Source organism: Leptopilina heterotoma, unplaced genomic scaffold (assembly GCF_015476425.1).
Source record: "Leptopilina heterotoma isolate Lh14 unplaced genomic scaffold, ASM1547642v1 Lhet_65, whole genome shotgun sequence".
NCBI lineage: Eukaryota > Metazoa > Arthropoda > Insecta > Hymenoptera > Figitidae > Leptopilina > Leptopilina heterotoma.
Genome location: NW_025111152.1, coordinates 5,251,770 through 5,272,916, shown reverse-complemented (window position 1 = coordinate 5,272,916; position 21,147 = coordinate 5,251,770). Strand labels below are relative to the sequence as shown.

Sequence of the window (21,147 nt, the reverse complement as noted above, 5' to 3'; positions counted from 1 at the left end):
GGACATGCCAGACGATTGAGAATTTAGCACTATAATGTGTATTTTTTGCAAAAACATATTTTTTTTCATCGGTTTTTTTTCTGTGCCATAATAGAAACCATTAAGATTTACAATTTCCATTAAAAGTAAAATTATTCTTTCCAAAATTAATATACAAAACATGCAAAATCTTAATTTTTTTTTATTTTTTATTATCAATCTACATGTTTTGTCAAGTCGAATAATGCGGTTTTCATTAATTTATCGATAATTTTGTCGATGATCGAAATTAAGTAACGACGAAATTATCCGAATAAAACCGACTGACGAGAATAAATGTAAATTTGTCGAATATAATTAGTACTCGTTTAGCGTGCGAGCGATAGACACTTTGTTTTGTCAATAGATTTGTCTTTATATATTGTAATCGTATGTGTGTGAATATAGTTAAATTTAATTTGTATTATTATTGTAAAATACTGTGGAGTGCTTTCATTTTTATTTTTCAATAAACTATGTTCAGTGAATTGTGTGTTATGTTTTAAAAAAAACCTTATATTTTTATTTTTTTATTTTGGCTCATACACCAAAGACTAAGTTTTAATTCAAATATTTGTGAGACATTATGTATTGTTCATGGTCCTTCGAGCCGGATCGCTCGCACAAGAAAGCTATCGAGTACTCAATAGGAAAAACGAATTCGACAAGGCTGCTTAATTAACATCATATACAGAAAATAAAATACTTTTGGAAAGCAGTGCATACATAGGTCTCATCTTCAACTTCGTATGAATTGCAGAGAGAATATTCATTAAGGAAATAGCTGAAAAACGAAAACGAATACGAGGCAGCTATTTCAAATCAACAATACTTTGGAAATTGTAAGCTATTGTTTTTAATGTGACTCATCGACTTCAAGTAAGAACGTTGTATATATTTATTTTATATTGATTTGTAATTGTTTGATTATATTATGTCTGTAGTCGAAGTTGACGCTGCTCGACAGAGCCGTACTAATTGCAAAACAAAATTAACGAAATTTAATACTTTTCTCGAAAAATGTGTTAATGATGAAAATGCTGGTTCTGTCGAGGAGATTAATCTGCGGCTACAAAAAATTGAGGAAGTATGGAGCGAATTTGAGAAAGCTCAACTTACACTAGAAATATTGGCTCCGGGGCCAAATCGCCAAATCGATCGAACAGAGTTTGAAAATTGTTATTTTAAATATGTAGCGAAAGCCACGAAAATGATTAAAGAACGTATGGATCACGAGATGGTTACGGAGAATGACGAGTTGACACAACAACGAGTACTAATTAGTCAATTACAAGCAAAATTGAGTGCGCAGCGCGAAGCTGAGTTAACACATTTGAGAAGTTTAGCATCTTCGCGATCGGTTGTTACGGAAAATGAAAATTCTCATAGTGGAATGCGATATCCGCTACCTAAACTCGACCTTCCTACGTTTTCTGGGGGGTATGAAGAGTGGCTCGGGTTTAAAGATTTGTTTACAGAATTGAGTGCGCAGCGCGAAGCTGAGTTAACACATTTGAGAAGTTTAGCATCTTCGCGATCGGTTGTTACGGAAAATGAAAATTCTCATAGTGGAATGCGATATCCGCTACCTAAACTCGACCTTCCTACGTTTTCTGGGGGGTATGAAGAGTGGCTCGGGTTTAAAGATTTGTTTACAGCTGTTATTCATAAAGACAATAACATTCCAAAAGTACAAAAATTCAGATATTTAAAGTCTTATTTAAGGGAAAGTGCTTCGCGAATAATAGAAAATATCGAAATCTCTGAGACTAATTACGAAATGGCGTGGGGGTTACTAGAGGAGAGATATAACAATAAACGAGTAATTATACAAAATAATATGACGGCTTTCCTCGAGTTACCAATACCAAACAAAGACTCAGCATCGGGATTGAGAAATTTACTAGATACAATTTTACGACACATTCGCGCTTTGACAATGTTAGGCGAGCCGACAGAGAGTTGGGATACCCCTCTTGTGTGTTTTCTTGTATTAAAGCTTGATAGAGAAACCAGAAGGGGGAGTGGGAACGGTCGGTTAAAGGTAGCGAGATGCCGAAACTACAGAAGTTGACTGACTTTCTACGCGAACGTTGTCAAGTTCTCGAGGCCTTGAACCCTGAAACCAATGATAATAAAAACAAAATAATAAATTCAAATTATAAGAATTCATTTACTGAAAAGAAAAATAATAGTAAGACATTGTTAAGTATGCAGCCTAATTTTAAATGTATATTGTGTAATAAAGATCACATGCTGCATAATTGTTTAGATTTTTTAAAATTATCTGTTGGTGAGAGGTTTCAAACGGTAAAAAAGAGGGGTCTTTGCTTTAATTGTTTGCGTGGAAATCACTTGATAAGTGAATGTAAATCGAGAAACTGTAATGTTTGTAATAAACGACATCACACGCTATTGCACATGCAACAAAGAATGGAAATAAGTCAAAATTCTGATAGGGAAATTGTAAACAATAATCAAGGAGTAAATATGCATTTGACTGATTCATCAAAGGTTCTCCTATCAACCGCTATTGTTAATTTAGTAAATGATAAAGGTATTAGAGTAAATTGTAGAATTCTTTTAGACAGCGGCTCGCAACCGAATACCATGACGGATAATTTTGCAAAAATTTTAAATTTAAAAAGACGACGATTGCGCTCAGCGATTGAGGTATTAAATAGCAACGAGGTGAATAGCGGTGATTGGGTAGAGACAACAATGGAATCGCAAGTCTCAAATTATGCTGTTAATGTATCCTTCCTTATCCTTCCTAACATAACAGGAGTACTTCCATCAAGTCCTATAAATAAAAATCAATTAAAAGTTCCTTCCTATATTAAACTTGCTGATCCTCAATTTCACCAACCGGCAACTGTTGACGCTTTAATTGGAGCGGAGTTATTTTATGAAATCTTAGGGTATAATAAAATTCCTCTTGCACTCCCGCATACTTCTCTATTAAGTTCAAAATTGGGATGGATAGTAATTGGGAAGCTGGGAAAAAATACTAAAATACAAAAAATATCCTGTAATTTAATAAGAGACGATCTATCTGTGCAGTTGGAGAAGTTTTGGAAAATCGAAGAGGGGGAACAAAGGAAATTTTTAAGTAAGGAGGAAAAGGCTAGTGAGGAACATTTTGTAAACAATGTAACTCGTGACAATGAAGGAAAATATATAGTGAGACTGCCATTCAATGAAAATAAAAACAATTTAGGAAACTCATACGAAATAGCTCGGAAAAGATTTTTTATGCTCGAAAGGAAATTGTCAAAAAACCCCGAATTAAAAGAAAAATATACAAAATTTATAAAAGAATACGAACAACTGAATCACATGAAACAAATAATTGCAGATAAGTTCGAGGGATACTATTTACCACACCAAGCGGTTCTGAAAATGATAGATGACATTATTAAATTTCGAGTAGTTTTCGATGCATCGTGCCAAACAGATACCGGAACGTCCTTGAATGACGCATTGATGACAGGACCAACTATCCAGGACAACATAATAGCATTAATGTTACGATTTCGACAGCACATCATAGCCTTGAGCGGAGATATTGAAAAAATGTATCGTCAGTTTTTGATACATTCTCAAGATCGAAAATTCCAAAAAATATTATGGCGATACAACGAGGACGAACCGATCAAGACCTATGAACTGAATACTGTGACATATGGAACTTCTGCAGCGCCGTTTTTGGCTATTCGTTGTTTGGAAGAATTGTCAAAAGATGAAGGACATGCATTTCCAATCGCTGCTGAGGTGTTAAAAAACGATTTTTATGTGGATGACTGTCTCACGGGAGCCGACACTATAGAGGAAGTAAAACAAATCAAAGAAGAATTAATCGAGTTGACAAAAAAAGCAGGACTTCATATTTGCAAATGGAGGTCAAATCATCAAGAAATTGCTCAAAATTCAGAAGACTCAGAAATGCTGACAAGTGACGTGGATCAAAGTTCAAAAACTCTTGGTGTGATGTGGAATTCTCGTAACGATACATTGCATTTTGACGTGAAACCAACGCTGGATCAAAAACCTACTACAAAACGAATCATGCTTTCTCAAATTGGAAAGATGCTTTATGATCCGTTAGGATTAATTGCACTAGTTACAGTTATTGCAAAAGTAAAAATGCAAGAACTGTGGAAAACAAATAATTCGTGGGACGATCTGATACCAACTAAATTATTATTAGAATTCGCGCCTATCCTGACGTCAATTGGTGGAGTTGAGCAATTGGGAAATCGAGAGAGCGGTCAGGAGTCAGCCTTCAGACGAAACTCAAACCCACGGTTTTGCGGACGCTAGTCAAAAAGCATACGGCGCCTGCGTCTACATCAGGTGTTCGAATGACGGAAAACATCGTACTATATTATTATGTGCGAAATCAAGAGTTGCACCATTGAAGACAGTAACATTGCCACGACTTGAACTTTGCGCAGCAGTTTTGTTGGCAAAGTTAATAACAACTGTTAAGAATGCAATAAAATTCAATGTAAGTGCAGTTCATCTTTGGTCAGATTCAACCATAGTGTTGAACTGGATTGCATCTTCTCCTCATGAATTCAACACATTCATAGCCAACCGCATCGCCGAAATACAAACCCTTACTGCACCTGAATGTTGGAAACACGTCATCTCACAGGATAACCCCGCAGATTTTGTATCTAGGGGTCAAATGCCCGCAGAATTTATATCAAACAAACTATGGAAAAATGGACCTTTGTGGTTGGAATCATCGGAAGAAACCTGGCCTGGTGGTCAATTCATTCAAACGGAATTGCCGGAAAGAAAGAAAAATGTTGTGTTGACAATAAAAAGTGCAAAAACTCTAATGGATTTATGGTCTCAATATTCATCTCTCAGAAAATTGATCCATGTGGTGGCATATTGTTTACGAATTGCAGAGAGAGCACGTGGTAAATTGAAATTTTCCGAGATATTAACACCAGCAGAGATTCAGTCAGCATTCAATAGAATTATTTCATTGGTCCAGATGGAAGAGTTCAACAGCGAGATTAATCAACTATCAAGGAATGAATGTCTGTCGAGTCGATCAAAAATACTTCGCCTGAATCCTGTAATGCATGAGGGAATTTTAAGAGTGGGGGGAAGAATAAAGAGAGCAGAATTGTCCTACGATCAACGACACCCGATGCTGCTACCAAAAAATGATCCTCTTACCGAATCAATCATCCGCGATACTCATGAACAAAATATGCATGCCGGTAATAATGCAACGTTGTATGCAGTGCGTATGAGATTTTGGCCAATCGACGGTAGATTAGCAGTACGTAAAATTATAAACAAATGCGTAAAATGTTTCCGAGTTCATTCTAAAGAAATGTCATATCAAATGGGAAATTTACCAACTGTACGCGTAACTGCCGCTCGTGTTTTTGAAAATACTGGTATGGATTACTGCGGCCCGTTTTACATAAAAGAAAAGAAATTTAGAAATCGAAATAAAATTAAAGTGTACGCGGCTGTATTCGTGTGTATGAGCACTAAAGCGATGCATATAGAATTGGTGAGTGATTTATCGATGGAATGTTTTTTATCAAGTCTACGACGATTCTTCACAAGAAAAGGAAAATCTAAAGCATTATACTCTGATAATGGTTCTAATTTTATAGGCGCAAAAAATGAGTCGGACGCATGATTATTCCCCAAATGTCATTTTTCCGAAATGTCATTTTACCGAACTGCACTTTTGCGAATAGTCATTTTTGCGAAAAGCCATTTTTGCGAAATGTCATTTTTACGAATAGTCATTTTTGCGAAAAATCATTTTTACGAATTTTCATTTTTGCGAATTGTCATTTTTGCGAATCGCCATTTTACGAATTGTCACTTTTGCGAATTGACATTTTTATGAATTGTCACTTTTGCGAATCGACATTTTTACGAAATGTCATTTTTGCGAATAGCCATTTTTGCGAAAAGTAATTTTTACGAATTGTCGTTTTTGCGAATTGTCATTTTTGCGAAATTTCATTTTTGAGAAATGTCATTTATGCGAATTGTCACTTTTGGGAATCGCCATTTTTACGAATTGTCACTTTTCCGAAAAGTAATTTTTGCGAATTGTCATTTTTGCGAAAAATACAATAGTAAACTTGTAGGTATATATAGTTTCACTATTGTATTTTTCGCAAAAATGACAATTCGCAAAAAAGACTTTTCGGAAAAGTGACAATTCGTAAAAATGGCGTTTCGCAAAAGTGACAATTCGCATAAATGACAATTCGCAAAAATAGCTTTTCGCAAAAATGACAATTCGCAAAAACGACAATTCGTAAAAATTACTTTTCGCAAAAATGGCTATTCGCAAAAATGGCTATTCGCAAAAATGTCGATTTGCAAAAGTGACAATTCGTAAAAATGGCGATTCGTAAAAATGTCAATTCGCAAAAGTGACAATTCGTAAAAATGGCGATTCGCAAAAATGACAATTTGCAAAAATGAAAATTCGTAAAAATGATTTTTCGCAAAAATGGCTTTTCGCAAAAATGACTATTCGTAAAAATGACATTTCGCAAAAATGGCTTTTCGCAAAAATGACTATTCGCAAAAGTGCAGTTCGATAAAATGACATTTCGGAAAAATAACATTTGGGGAATAATCATGCGTCCCAAAATGAGTTGAGCGACCTTTACCGTCTCCTCAATACAGATGAACACAATAAAATTGTATCTCAAAAATTAGCGGATCAAAATATTGAGTGGTATTTTTCACCCCCGCGAACTCCTCATTTTGGTGGCATCTGGGAGGCGGCGGTGAAGTCGCTCAAACATCATTTACGGCGAACGATTGGCGAAACACTGTTAACATACGAAGAACTCGGAACATATATGTGTGAAATCGAAGCAATTGTAAACTCGAGACCTCTTACTCCGATGACTACCGATCCTAATGATGTAAGCGTATTAACTCCAGGTCATTTTTTAATAGGAGAACCTTTGACAACAATTCCTGCTTGGGACTATACTCAAACTCCTATGAATAGATTATCGCGATGGGAATGTTTACAAAAAATGAAATGTGACTTATGGAAACGCTGGTCCAGAGAATATTTAAATGAGCTTAACGTTCGATCAAAATGGCATACGGGATCACCGGAAGTGATAAGGGAGGGCACGTTGGTTGTTTTAAGGGATGACAATCTTCCTCCATTGAGATGGAGTTTGGGTAGAGTATCTCAAGTACGACCAGGAGACGATGGTGTAGTACGAGTGGTAAAAGTAAAGACCCAAAATGGTGAATTAGACAGAGGTGTAAAAAAAATATCACCGCTCCCGATAGAAATATTATAGTTATTTTCGTAACAAGGGGGCAAAATAGGTGATTTCGCCAAAGTCGTAATCACCTTTGCGCCCATGATGCGAACATAATTTTTTGTCCTAACTGCATGGAAAGTATGGCATAGAGGGCACGCACGATTAAACGCTCATATTAGTTAAAAATTAAGCTCTATATAAACATTATATCGAATGAAGTCTATAATGATAGAAGTTTTAAAATAGAAATAAAAAACAATGTATTCTGGAAACATAGTATTTATTTAGAACGTAGTAATTAATAATTAAACAAAACTGAAACAAGAACTTTTAAAATTGACAATTTTGATAAACGAAATGGGAACAAAACCAAATGTCTCATTATTTTTTTAGAGAAAATAAAAAAAAATTGCAAATTTTTATAGACAAAATAAAACAAGTTGAAAATGTTTGCAGTTTTATAGTCAACACAAAAAGAAAGTCGAAAATGTCGCATTTTAATGAAGAAAATCGAATAATTAACAAGCGGGCGCAAAATACTTTTCCGCCCGCTCGGAGGTAGGGGAAGCGGGCGGAAAATACTTTACCGCCCGCTGACGTCATACAAGCGGGCGCAAAATACTTTTCCGCCCGCTTCCCCCACTCCCGGGCGTAATGTGTTACTTTGCGCCCGCCTTAAGTGCCCGAAATGACATACTTTCCGTGCAGGTAGGACAAAAAATGTATTTATTGAACGTAATCGTTCAAAAGGGGGCAGAATGTCGATGATCGAAATTAAGTAACGACGAAATTATCCGAATAAAACCGACTGACGAGAATAAATGTAAATTTGTCGAATATAATTAGTACTAGTTTAGCGTGCGAGCGATAGAAACTTTGTTTTTTTCAATAGATTTGTCTTTATATATTGTAATCGTATGTGTGTGAATATAGTTAAATTTAATTTGTATTATTATTGTAAAATACTGTGGAGTGCTTTCATTTTTATTTTTCAATAAACTATGTTCAGTGAATTGTGTGTTATGTTTTAAAAAAAACCTTATATTTTTATTTTTTTTATTTTGGCTCATACACCAAAGACTAAGTTTTAATTCAAATATTTATGAGACATTATAAATATTATTTGGTGTATTGTTCAAATTTAACTGTTTGATTTCATTGGTTCTTTAGAAAAATGAGAAGGGTCCATTTTTTCGGTCATTTGCAAAATTAATCCGTATTTTAAAAATGGAGGTGTGGAAAAATTTAAAACCTCTTGATTTTTTATCTTTAAGGTGTCCTGGACTGTAAACAATTGTTATCTGAATAACTTCCCAGAAGAACCAGAGATATTGATGTTAGAGTCTTTTTTTCGTAATTGTCGAAATGAAAATTTGGATATTGCGTCAATTTTTTCACAATAGAGACTGTCAAAAAATTTTAAATCAGTTTAATATCTATTCTTTTTCTTCAAATGACACAATAAAATTGTATCTAATCATTAATCTTGTAAAAAAATGGTTTTTTAATAGAAAAACTGTCCTTTTTAGAAAAGGGCCCATATTGTCGGTTTTTCGTTATTTTCAAAATTAAGAGGGGGGGGGGGGTGGTTTTAAAAATTTAAAACCTGTTGGTTTTTTGTCTTCAAGGTGCCCTGAACTGGAAACAATTCTTATCTGAATAACTTCCAAGGAGAACCAGAGATACAACAATTAGTTTGTATCGCAATCTTTAATTCCGTTTTTCTCGAAATGAGGTCTTTGGCGTTCTAAACTTTGAAATTCCGTAACTCAGCGAATTTTTAACTAAAAAAGTTCTCAGACCACTCAAAATTTTTCAAATTTTGCCAGGAATACGCCCATATAGATAACTCCAATAGTGCCAAAATGGGCCCTTTTCATGTGGACGTCCACAAATAAAATTAGTGTACAAATTAGAAAAATTTTAATTATTAATTAAAAAGACGGACAAATTTAAAAAACTCTTAGATTTCTATATAAATAAGTATCGCTGATTGCATATAAGAATTTAGAACTACAAAATTAAAAATGTCGGATCCAATATAGCGGACAAATTTTGAAATAATTGTTGTATTTTCCTAAAAATTTGTTTTTGGTGTTTCTTGGAGTAGCTGATTACCGATCTGAAGTCCACTTTCAAAAATTGAAAATGGCGGATCCAATATGGCGAACGAATTTGAGAAAATAAATTATAATGAATTTTCCTGAAAATTGTTATCTAGGGGTTTTCGGGATCGCTGATTACGAATCTGAAGTCCGTTTTTAAAATTTCAAAATGTCGGATCCAATATGGCAGACGAATTTTGAAAAAAATTATTGTATTTTCCTGCAAATTGGTATTTGTGAGTTTTTTTGGGTATAGTTGATTTAACTAAAAACTTATTACTGGGGTGTTTTTAGGGTATCTGATTATGAATCTGAAATCGATTTGAAAAAAAACAAATTGGAGGATCCAACATGGCAGACGAGAAGATAAAAGTCAATCAAATTGGTCATTGTTCGTAGCCTAAATAATGCTTACAATCAAAAACGATTAATTTTTAATTTTCTTCGTCTGCCATATTGGATACGCCATTTTGTATTTTTTAAATAAGACTTCAGACTCGTAATCAGTGCCCCTAAAAACCCGTAAATATCAAGTTTCGAGTAAAACCTTTTAATTTTTAATTAAAAAGTCTTTTAATTAAAAAAAATTTAAGTCTTTTAATTTTTGAATCTGCCATATTAGAGCCACCATTTTTTATTTTTGAAAACTAACATCAGAATTGTAATCGGCGACCTAGAAAACCCTCAAGTAAGAGGTTTTAAGCAAATTTGGTTAATTCTTTGAAATTAAGTTGACCTCCATATGGGATCTGCATTTAAAATTTTTAATAACTGATTACAGAATCATAATCAGCGTAGGTATAAAATAAATAATGTTTAATTTTTATCATTATTCCCTTTTGTATAGTAATTTTTTAAAATATTTAAATATAAAAAAATTATCGTTCATTTCAAAGTTCATAGCTTTAGGGAAATCTGAAAATAGAAATTTAATATATTTTAATATTAGGTATATTGGTTATATTTTATACTAGTTTTATTTTTCAGAAGGAAAATTTTTGTCTGAAAAAGTCTTTTTCAAAAGATTTTTCTTTTTATCAAAAAAAATTTCTTGAAAGAATATAATTAAATTTGAATAGAAAAAATTTTGTTATGTGCGTAAAAATATTTTACAAGGGATAAAAATAAAAATTGCGAAAATTCTATTTAAATGTGTAGAAAAAATTAAATTTTACGCTCAATTCGATAAAAAAAATTCATCTTTAGATTTGAATTATTTTTAAAATTTTTATACTGTGATTTCTTCGCTCTTTTGGTAATTTTTACTATTTTCAAAGTAAATATTAATAACAAAAATTAGTAAAATTTATTTTGAGCGCATAGCTGACTAATTATTGTTATTAGAATTTAGTTTGAAAATAGTAAAATTTACTCTGGAAATAATAAAAATTGCCAAAAATGATCAGAAATTCTTAACATTTTAAGTTTTAGTATGAAAAAGTGGTGAAAGTTACTTTATTTCTTTATCTGTATAAATAAAAATTACTTTATTAATGATGATAAGAAAATAAGAATTTTTATTTTTATATTATTTATTGTTTCCTATAATAATTAAAATAAATTTCCAATAATTTTTATATTAATTCAAATTCAGAGAATACTAAAAAATAAAAAATATATTTTCACTTTTTTTTATATTTTCAATGCGAAAAAGTAGTTTAAAAAAACTTTTGGATAAAGACTAATTAAAAATGTTTAAAATAAAAAACATGAAATTTAATATAGAACCAATTAAAGAAGCAGGGAAAAAGAAATAAGAAATTGAAACAATACAATTCTAATTTCAAGAGTGAAACAAAAGTGTATTGTGATAAGATTATTTTGCCGGGGAAATAACTTTAGAATGATTAAATTTACATTTTCGTAATTAGAAAAGTTAGTTCACTTTGTTGCACTCAATACAATAGCGAGGAATAGAGTCGATTGTGTGCGTGTAAAGAAGAAATACACAGGAAATGAGAGTAGTAAAGAATTACAAAGTACTAACAATATATATAACAATATATATTTTGTAAGAGTCTTAAAGAACTTTTTTTAATTTTAATATATTCTTTATTTAATTATTTATTTTTTTATTCTTTCAATAAAATTTCATTGGAATTAAATAGTATAAAGTAAGAATAAATTGAAAAGAAATTAAAAGAAAAAAATTATATAATTTTCAAAAAAAATGAAACTTACATGCAGCTTGTTTTTTGTTCTCCTTTGCGTTTGACAAAGGGTTGAGCAGAATATGGCAGTGCTTTCGCTGCTCCCTCTGCCACGACCCCTCCATTCCTTGGCTTAACAGCATTCGTTTTCAATTTTGACTGTAAAAAAATATATTTTTTTATATTACAATAAATTATTACATTACATTATACAATATTACATAGGTACAATTAAGTCTTACAGAGAAATTTAATTTTAAAATTAAAAATATAATTATTATTTGTTTATTATTATAATCATTATTTAGCTATTCATTCTAAATATTAATAATAATATTAATGGGCAAATTTTCTAAAGTGTACCAATCTCAAAAGTAAAAGTTGTCAAATCGGAATAATATTTCCACAAACTTTTAGTACTATTAGTGACTACTTAAACCACAAAAATTATAAAATTATAATTAAAAATGTACGAGAGGGAGGGGGTTGAAATGGTCTAATTTGATCTGGGGGTCAATCATGCAATTTCACTCCGATTTCATTCCACGATCACTCCACTATCACTTTTACTCAAATTTTATGTTTACTTCACTTTCACTCCAATTTCAGTTTTAGTCAAATTTTATTTTCACTTCACTTTCACTTCACAATCACTTTCACTCAAATTTTATATTCACTCCTCCTCCATTCCAATTTTATTTTTACTCAAATTTTATTTTCACTCCACTTTCATTTTCACTTAAATTTTATTCTCACTTCACTTTTAATTAAATTTTATTTTCAATACCATTTCACATTCATTTACACTCCACATTTTCTAATTATTTAAGTGTAAATCAAAATGGGGTGAAAATAAAGTTTGAGTGAATATGAAGTAAAAACAAATTTTGAGTGGAAATAAAGTAAAAGTGTAGTGAAAATAAAATTTGAGTAAAAGTGAAAGTGGAGTAAAAATAGAATTTAAGTGAAAGTGTAGTGAAAATAAATTTTTAGACAAAGTGGACGCAAAATGAAATTTAAGTAAAAATGAAAATGAACTAACTTGACAAAGTGTGTAATTTTCAGACAAAGTGGAAGCAAAATGAAATTTAAGTACAATTGAAAGTGGAGTAACTGGACAGTGAAAGTGGAGTGAAAATAAAATTTGAGTGAAAGTAAATGTAGAGTGAAAGTGGAGTGAAAACAAAATTTGAGTAAAAGTGAAAGTGCAGTAAAAAAATTATTGAGTAAAAGTGAAAGGGAGTGAAAGTGATGTGATAATGGAGTGAAATTAAAAATTGAGTAAAAGTGAAAGTGGAGTGAATATAAAATTTGAGTAAAAGTGAAAGTGGAGTGAAAATAAAAATGGAGTAAAAGTGAATTTGGAGCCTCGGGCGCGAAATTGTGTCCCCTCGGTCCCTTCATTTCGCCATCGTCGCAATCACCTATTTTGCGCCCTTGTTACGAAAATAACTATTAAAGTTTACTAAATTCCGCATCCAAAAAAAGTCAAAAATAGTTTTAATTTTCAAAAAGAAATAAGTGTTAAATTTTGAATTTTTTGAAAAAATTAATAATGATGTTACGACTTGGTCGTCAAAATTATAAATAGTACTCTAATTTACATTTTAAAATTAATTATGTAAATGCTATTGTTTTTTTTAAACACTTTTCTTATCAGATCGAAATTATACAGTTTTTTTGATTTTCCAATCACAATTTTTTAACAAAACTTCCATTTTATTTTATTTATATGTAAATAAAAAAATTTACGTAAATTTTATTTCTTCATCGACAATTTTTAACAAAATCTTAAGCATATTTTTTTAAAAAGACTTAAAATATTTGTAGTTTTTATTTTTTAATTAAAAATAAAATTCAGAATTTAAGTTTCGTAACATAATGGGGAAAATTTTTTAGTATTTTTTGCATGATTTCTATTTCTTCATCATAATTTTTTAATAAAATCTCAATATTATTTTTTTAATAAGTATTAATTAATAATTAATATAATTTAATTATTTAGTATTTTATTAATAATTGAAATAGAATTGTGTACTTATTTTCTGCTATATTGTGTTATTATTTATTTTCTAACAATTCTAAAAAATTTTTATTAGAGTTTATAACAATTATTGATGTTATTTATTTACTTTTTTTAGTTTGTTGTACTAAGTTTTGAAATGAGGTACAAATTATGAAAATTTACTAAATTTTTTAATTTTTAATAATTTTTTTTAATTTTTATATTATTTTAATATATATATATATATATATATATATATATATATATATATATATATTATATATTTTAATATATATATTTTATATATAGGTATGTAAAATATTTCAACTGGCCGTCTCTCCCATATGGCCATCTCCCCCGGACTTACCATATATTTTAATTTTAATTTTTTAATAATAATAATAATAATAAATGTTGCGTCGCAAATATGTTTGAATGTGTGAGTAAATTTAGAGAATTTAATTTTGGACTTTTGCGCCGTAAATCACGAAGAAGAATAATTTGTAGCGAAACGAAATTTATATTAAAGTCAGTCTCACGTCGCACGCGTCGAACTATTTACGATACACACTATATTATAATATATTTCTTAATTATAATACACTATTAATAAATTATTTAATATTTTACAATGAGGGTGGCAAGAAAGCATTTATTCGAGGCTTGCCACGTCGACAATATTGTAATAATAGGTACTATATTAATAATATTTATTTTTAATTAATTCTTAGTTAATTAGTTATTGTAAATATTTAGTATTTTGTACGATTGGATTTTTTTATTGCCTATGTGTAAAATAATAAATAAGTTGTTTTTGCGAAAACATTTTTTTTTAAATTTTTTGTCATAAAAATAATAAATTTGGTTCTGATAAATTAAATTATAGGACACTGTAAAACAATTTAATAAGTTTTTATGTTTTAATTTTATTGTCATACCGATGAAAAGCTTAGTAATCTATAATGTTTTTTTAGCAATTTTTCTAAATACATAGAAAGAAATATGAAGGGAGAAAAGGCGGAAAATCCGATTCATTAAGAGGGATCATTTTCTGTAACCGAATGGATTTATATGGACTATATTCGCATATATATGTATAGTACTAGTTATAAAGGGTCAGAATTCACATATAACCAATACCATAAAGAGGAAATCGAGCGGAAATTACCAATCGTTGCACTTTTAATCTTAGTCAATCTCAACTATTGTTAATTTTCTCTTTTTTCTATATACATATACATATCGAAATATATATTTACGGTTTTTAAAATGTAAATTTTAGTTCAACATTTTTTTATCTCTTAATTGCTGAATTTTATATGTAAAAATAATTGATATAACAAAACAAAAATTTATAAATAGAAAGAAAAACAAATTTCTGTCCTGTATTTTACAATTTAAAAAGAGAAATGAATAGAATATATAGGAATGAATGGAAATAAAATAACAAACATATACACAGAGTTTTGTACTGAATTTTATAAATTAAAAAAAAATTATACAATAATGGAAAATATATAAATGTTTTCGTTCTGCATTTTATAATAAAAAAATTAATACAATAACGGAAAATGTTTATAAATAAAAAAATTAATATATTTGTGATTAACAAAAATTTAATAAAATATCGAAAGACCTGTATATAAATAGAAACAATTGCATGCACATAAATTCAATAAATAAAATAACAAATGTTGATTTTGTGCTATTATTGTCATAATAAATAATAGAAGACTATTTATTATTAATATTTTATTTGTTTATTATTTAAAAGAATTTAATTATGTTTTTATTTAATATATAATGATTATAATAGTATTATAATAAATAATAGGTAAAATTTTAAATTAAAAAAGGAAATAGATTTTTTGTAACACTAAATTATTCATAATTGTAATTAATTATAAAGCAGTAATAATAATACAATTATACAATTACAATTAATCATAATTGTAATAATTTTTAAATAATTACAATTACAGTTAATATGGATAACCACAATTAAACGTAATTATAAATTAATAACAATTATAATTAATTTTAGCTATGAAAATTACACTTAAATATAGTAGTTAAAAATGTAATTAATTGTCGTTGTAGTTATAATTAATTATAATCTTAATTATATTTGTAGATGGGAGAATTTTTCTTTTTTGCGAGAGCGGATATTAAAATTGTGATTTAGTTTAGATAACAATTTCAAAGTTTTCCCTCGTAATTCGCATCTTTCTGGTTAACCACGTTTAATCGTTAAATTCCAAGCACAAGTGATAAAAATCGCAAGTTTTTTTATTCATATCTGAATTCACACCAGTTTGCTGATTTTTCTAACGTCACCCTTTTTTCTTTTTGCAAACGAAAAGAAAAAAAAATATCTTTCGCCCCCCCAAAAAAATAACGAGAAAATTAAATTTCTCTAAGAATCCTGAAGAACGGATTTTACTTTTTTAATCGATAGAACTAGTTATTTATATTATAATAATGTGAAATAATAATAATAATAATAATAATATAATTTCTTTTCCAACCACCCATCGTATCAGTGCCACTAAGCCTGATATAGTCCTCCAGGATCATAAAAGTAAGATCATTTATGTTGTTGAGTTTTCGGCTCCTACCGAGAGTAACATCAATAAAAAGGAGGATGAGAAACGGACCAAATACCAAGAGCTATTATTTGAATTGAGCAAGATGCATCCGGGGTACAGAGTTCAATTGATTGTTTTGATTCTTGGCTCTTTAAGAGGGATGAAAGCTTCATTTGTGAACCAACTAAAGAAGATTCCGGCCTGCGAGCTTCAGGCCAATTTGTTGGCATGTCGAATGCAGAAAGCAGTCCTTCTGAATGATGAGATGGATAAAGAATCAATTAAATTACTCCAAGTGGGTACCTCTGTAGAGGGTAATCCCACCACCGATTCTGATCGGGTTGAAGCCCCGGTAGTCGGTGCAGACGGCTCCAAGGATTTTGGAGGGAGCCAAAGCAAAAATTCTGAGGATGTGGGACTTAGCAGATTCGAAGAAAATGTTTTAGAACAGGTCGATCTGATCCCAAAAATACTTGACAGCATGTGGCGTGCTTGCAGGAAACAAAGAAACATTAGCAAGGATGTTCAGGATGGAATGGTGGAATTGGGGAAGGTGCACGAGGTGCTTCGCAGTAACCTGCGTTTTATACCTAGGCCCTTTATTAGCCCAAGCAAACCAGAGTCGAATCCTGAAATTCCTAGATCGATGTCTCACGCCACATCTGGCGAGATCAAGCCCATCGACCCAAAGAAGCACCCTAGAGAGTATGAAGGTCCGGAGACTGATTCTACTGTGACCACTCCCAAGGGTAAGAGGGTTCAGAGCAAGGAGACCAAGCCAAACCCTACTGTTATGGAGACAGAGGTGAGTAAGGCTGCTTCGGCCAAGGTTGCTTCTTATTCGGAGGCAACTGTGGAAAATAAGCCTGAAAACGAAAAAGACTTTGAAACCGTCTCCAATAGGAAACGGGCGGCACGTAAGAGAAAGGCCTTGAAGAAAGCGGAGGAGAGGGAGCGACTTCAGAAGCGCCCCCCCAAAATTAGAACAACGGAGGCAATAAAAATTTCGGCCCGGAATCCAGAGACCTACTGTGATCTTATAAAGCTGGCAACAACTTCGGTAAATCCAGAGGAAACTGGCACAGAGATTGTGAAAATTAGGAGAACTCTTAAAAAGGAGGTTCTCGTTGTGGTAAAAAAGGGGGGTGAAACTTCAAAGTTCGCTCAGAATCTTACCTCCGTTCTTCAGGACAAGGCCGAGGTTACGGCTCTTGTCAGTAAAAAGACCCTCGAAATTCGTGAACTTGACGAAACAACTTCAGAAGAGGACGTTTTAACCGTCTTAAAGCAGAAGTTGCAAAAGCCCGAGTTAGATGTGACTTGCCGACTTCTGACACGTTTTGGTGGTACGAAAGTGGCACTAGTACGCTTGAGTGAAACGGACAGCGAGAGTCTGCTTAAGCTAGGCAAAGTGCGTATTGGTTGGATAAACGCATCCATCCAAACGCACTTAGAAGTGACAAGATGTCAAAAGTGCCCAGCCTATGGACACGTGACCCGAATTTGCAAGGGCCCCGACAGAACAAAAAACTGTCGGAGATGCGGCGAAGCGGGACATTTCGCCAAGAGTTGTACTGGCGACAAGCCAAAGTGCATTACGTGTACAGATTTGGGAAAAACGGAAGTCAACCATATCCCTGGAAGAATTTCCTGCCCGGTTTACAAGGAGGAACTGGAGAAACTTAAAAGGGCAAATCCCTAAAGCTCCTTCAAGTCAACCTGCATACAAGTAAGGATGCACAGGTGCTCCTGATGCAAACAGCTAGGGAAAATGAGGTCGATATCCTGTTCTGCAGTGAGCAGTATCAAGGAAGCGACCTCGCACCTTGGTATCAGGATAAGGCGAAGAGAGCCGCCATCAAGCTGTGCAACCCAGAATTGCGGGTTGACAAGTTCTTGGAGACAAGCAGCGGGTTTGTGTGGATAGAGGTGGCTAATATACGTATGTATAGCTGCTACTTCTCACCCAACGACCCGCTGACCACTTTCGAAGCCAATATAGAAGACCTAGAATCGAGCCTCATAGAATCCAAGCTGGATGTCATCATCACTGGCGATTTTAATGCAAAGTCGCCAGAGTGGGGTGAGACGAGGCTCGACAAGAGAGGAATTCTGATTGGAGAAATCATCTCCAAGAACGATTTATTAGTTGTAAACCGGGGAAAAACATGGACGTTTAGACGAGGTGCGATCGGATCGATTATAGATCTAACGATCGCATCGTCTAATATATTTAGCCGCATAAGCGACTGGCGGGTCTCTGAGGAATATACCGCAAGTGACCACCAGTACATTGAGTTCTCAGTCTCAATGGGAGACACACGAGGAGGAAAAAGACAGGAAGCTCCTAGTCGCAAAACCTCCTCGTGGAACATTAAGAAACTCAACAAGGAGAAGTTCAGCCGGTCCCTAGAAGAATCTATCTTAATTGAGGATTCTGGTTGGGTGAGGAGGCCGAAAAGTCTAAATGGAGAGGTGCGAGCGGTGCGAAATATAATCTTCACCGCTTGCAATGCGTCGATGCCACGTCGCAAAGGAGCCTTTCCAAGGAAAAAATCCTTGCACTGGTGGTCAGAAAAGCTGGCCTCCTTGAGAAAGGAATGCCTCAAAGCAAGAAGGACATACACCGGATCTAAGGGAGATCCCTTGCTGAAAGAGGCTTTCAAGGAGGCGAAAAAGAACCTCAAGAAAGAGATCCGTAAGTCGCGACGCCGTAGCTGGAAGGACCTAATCGAGGAAGTCGATAAGGACCCATGGGGTCTGGCTTTTAAAATCGTGACTAAGAAATTAGTGACGAGGCAAAAGACCCCCGGCCTGGACAATCCCGATTGGGTCAGAAAGATAATAAGTTCTTTGTTTCCTCCTGCAGAACCATACCTTAGACGGGACTGGAGTTCTTGCAAAGTCGGAGAGGAAGAACTCTTCACACTTAGCGAATTGCACAAAGCAGGCAAAAGATTGAAAACAGGCAAGGCGCCTGGAATCGATGGGATAAGTAACGAGATCCTAAAGTTGGTAATCGACACTTCACCCCAGATTCTGCTTCGATGCTTCAATCTTTGCCTTGAGAGAGGAGAGTTCTTCCGCGACTGGAAGCGACAGAGGTTAGTCCTCTTGAGGAAAGGCGAAAAACCTCTAGATAAAGTCTCATCATACAGGCCTATACGCCTGCTAGATACGATGGGTAAACTTCTAGAGGATATGGTTCTGCAGAGAATGCAAAGCCACTTGACCGAAGAGAATCGTTTATCAGATCACCAATTTGGTTTCCGTAAAGGCAAGTCCACAGTTGATGCCATCCAGGCAGTTGTGGACAAAGCCAAAGCAGGAAAAAACAAATTGGGACCTGGGAAAAAGAAGAGCTTCTGCGCGTTGGTAGCAATTGACATACGCAACGCGTTTAATTCCGCAAGATGGAAAGATCTCATCGAGTCGATGGAAAAGAAAAACATGCCGCCCTACTTGTTGCGGATAATGGATAATTATCTTAGCGACAGGTGGGTTATATATGAGGGAGACACCTGCACTCTCAGGGAAGAGATGCAGCGTGGGGCTCCTCAAGGCTCGAGGGTGGGTCCATTTGTATGGAATGTATCTTACGATGATTTTCTGCGAATGGATCTATCCGAAGGTGCGGTGATCATCGGCTTTGCGGACGACGCGTTGTTCGTGTGCACTGCCGAAAGTGAGGAGGCTCTTGGGACATTGGTGAACGAATGTCTGCGACTAGCAAAAAGCTGGCTGGATACCAGAGGTCTTGAAATGGCCCTGGAAAAGACCGAGGCACTGCTGGTCACAGACAGACGTGGTTATGAGCTCCCACGAATCGTGATAGACGGATTCGAGGTCAAGTGGAGTAAGCAAATTAAATATCTTGGTGTGGAGTTAGATGGAAGGTTTAACTTCCACCACCACATGGCTACGGCGTCAAATAAGGCGATCGAGTGTGCGGCTAATCTTTCACGGCTAATGCCAAATGTTGGCGGACCCCGTGAACAAAAAAGAAGACTGGTGGCGAGTGTCGCCCACGCTAAAATGCTCTATGCAGCACCAGCGTGGGCCCCATCCCTGAGGAGTAAAAGATGTGTGACCATCTGTGAAAAGATACTGTCTGCGCAGAGATCGATAACAACGCGTATCATCTCTGCATATAAGACGGTATCTACGAGTGCTGTGCAGGTCCTTGCAAGTGTCCCGCCAGCAGATCTTTTGGCGAGGGAAAGGGAAGAAATGTTTCTCTTTTCTAAAGAAAGCAGTTCCTTGAATGAGGAATTAAGACTAAGCAAGGGCCTGATCCGCAAAGAAGCGAGGCACAGGCTCATAGAAAGATGGCAAGAAAGATGGGATGGTGAGGAAAAAGGTCGATGGACTTATCGCCTTATTCCGACACTCGCCACCTGGATAAATAGGAAACACGGTCAGGTTTCCTATTATTTGACTCAGGCGCTCACAGGTCACGGGTGTTTTAACTCGTACCTGTGTCGCTTTAAATTACGCGAGGACGAGGTGTGTGCATATTGCCAGTTCCCTGAGGACAACGCGGAGCACACCCTCTTCTCATGCAAGAAATGGGACTTGGAGAGGCAGGCCATGTTCGAAGGTGTAAACAGTCAAGTTACACCGGAGAACATGGTATCGCTGATGACCCAGTCAGAGGAGAATTGGCGGCAAGTCGAGAACTTCATAATCTCGGTTATGTCAAGGAAGGATCTCGACGGCCGCCAAAAAGCGTAATTTAAACAGCTTTTAATTTATTCGTTTGTTTTTTATTAATTTATTTTGTGATTTATTTGTCCTTATACAATTTTAATTTATTCCGTTTTATGTTTTTAATATTATATACGCGTTTATTATTTTTTTTTCTTTTTTTTATATATCCGTTTGCAATTTTATCTTTTGACTGTTTACACTTGATTAAACATTTTTTTTTATTATTGTTGTGCTGTTAATTCCGCTTTTATATTGAAATAGTTTTGAATTTTTGAC

General features: G+C 33.6%; 2 protein-coding genes across 2 annotated transcripts in view; one reads left to right on the top strand and one right to left on the bottom strand.

The window, feature by feature from the left end:
- Positions 1-21,147, bottom strand: part of LOC122509938 (two pore potassium channel protein sup-9) — a 366,618-nt gene that overhangs the window by 24,554 nt on the left and 320,917 nt on the right. The window contains exon 2 of the mRNA XM_043624274.1: positions 11,600-11,727. The gene's annotated coding sequence lies outside the window, so the exon portion shown is untranslated. The remainder of the gene's footprint in view (positions 1-11,599; positions 11,728-21,147) is intronic.
- Positions 2,452-7,349, top strand: LOC122509997. Its single transcript, XM_043624364.1, has 3 exons — positions 2,452-4,325; positions 4,375-5,444; positions 6,742-7,349. The coding sequence occupies exons 1-3, from the start codon at positions 2,452-2,454 to the stop codon at positions 7,347-7,349; spliced, it is 3,552 nt and encodes a 1,183-aa protein (XP_043480299.1).

Coding starts and splice junctions, on each gene's coding strand:
- LOC122509997 (XM_043624364.1), top strand. CDS start 2,452: ATGGAAATAAGTCAAAATTCTGATAGGGAAATTGTAAACAATAATCAA. Junction 4,326..4,374: donor AGACGAAACTCAAACCCACG/GTTTTGCGGACG, acceptor CGTCTACATCAG/GTGTTCGAATGACGGAAAAC. Junction 5,445..6,741: donor TCGTGTTTTTGAAAATACTG/GTATGGATTACT, acceptor CTCAAAAATTAG/CGGATCAAAATATTGAGTGG.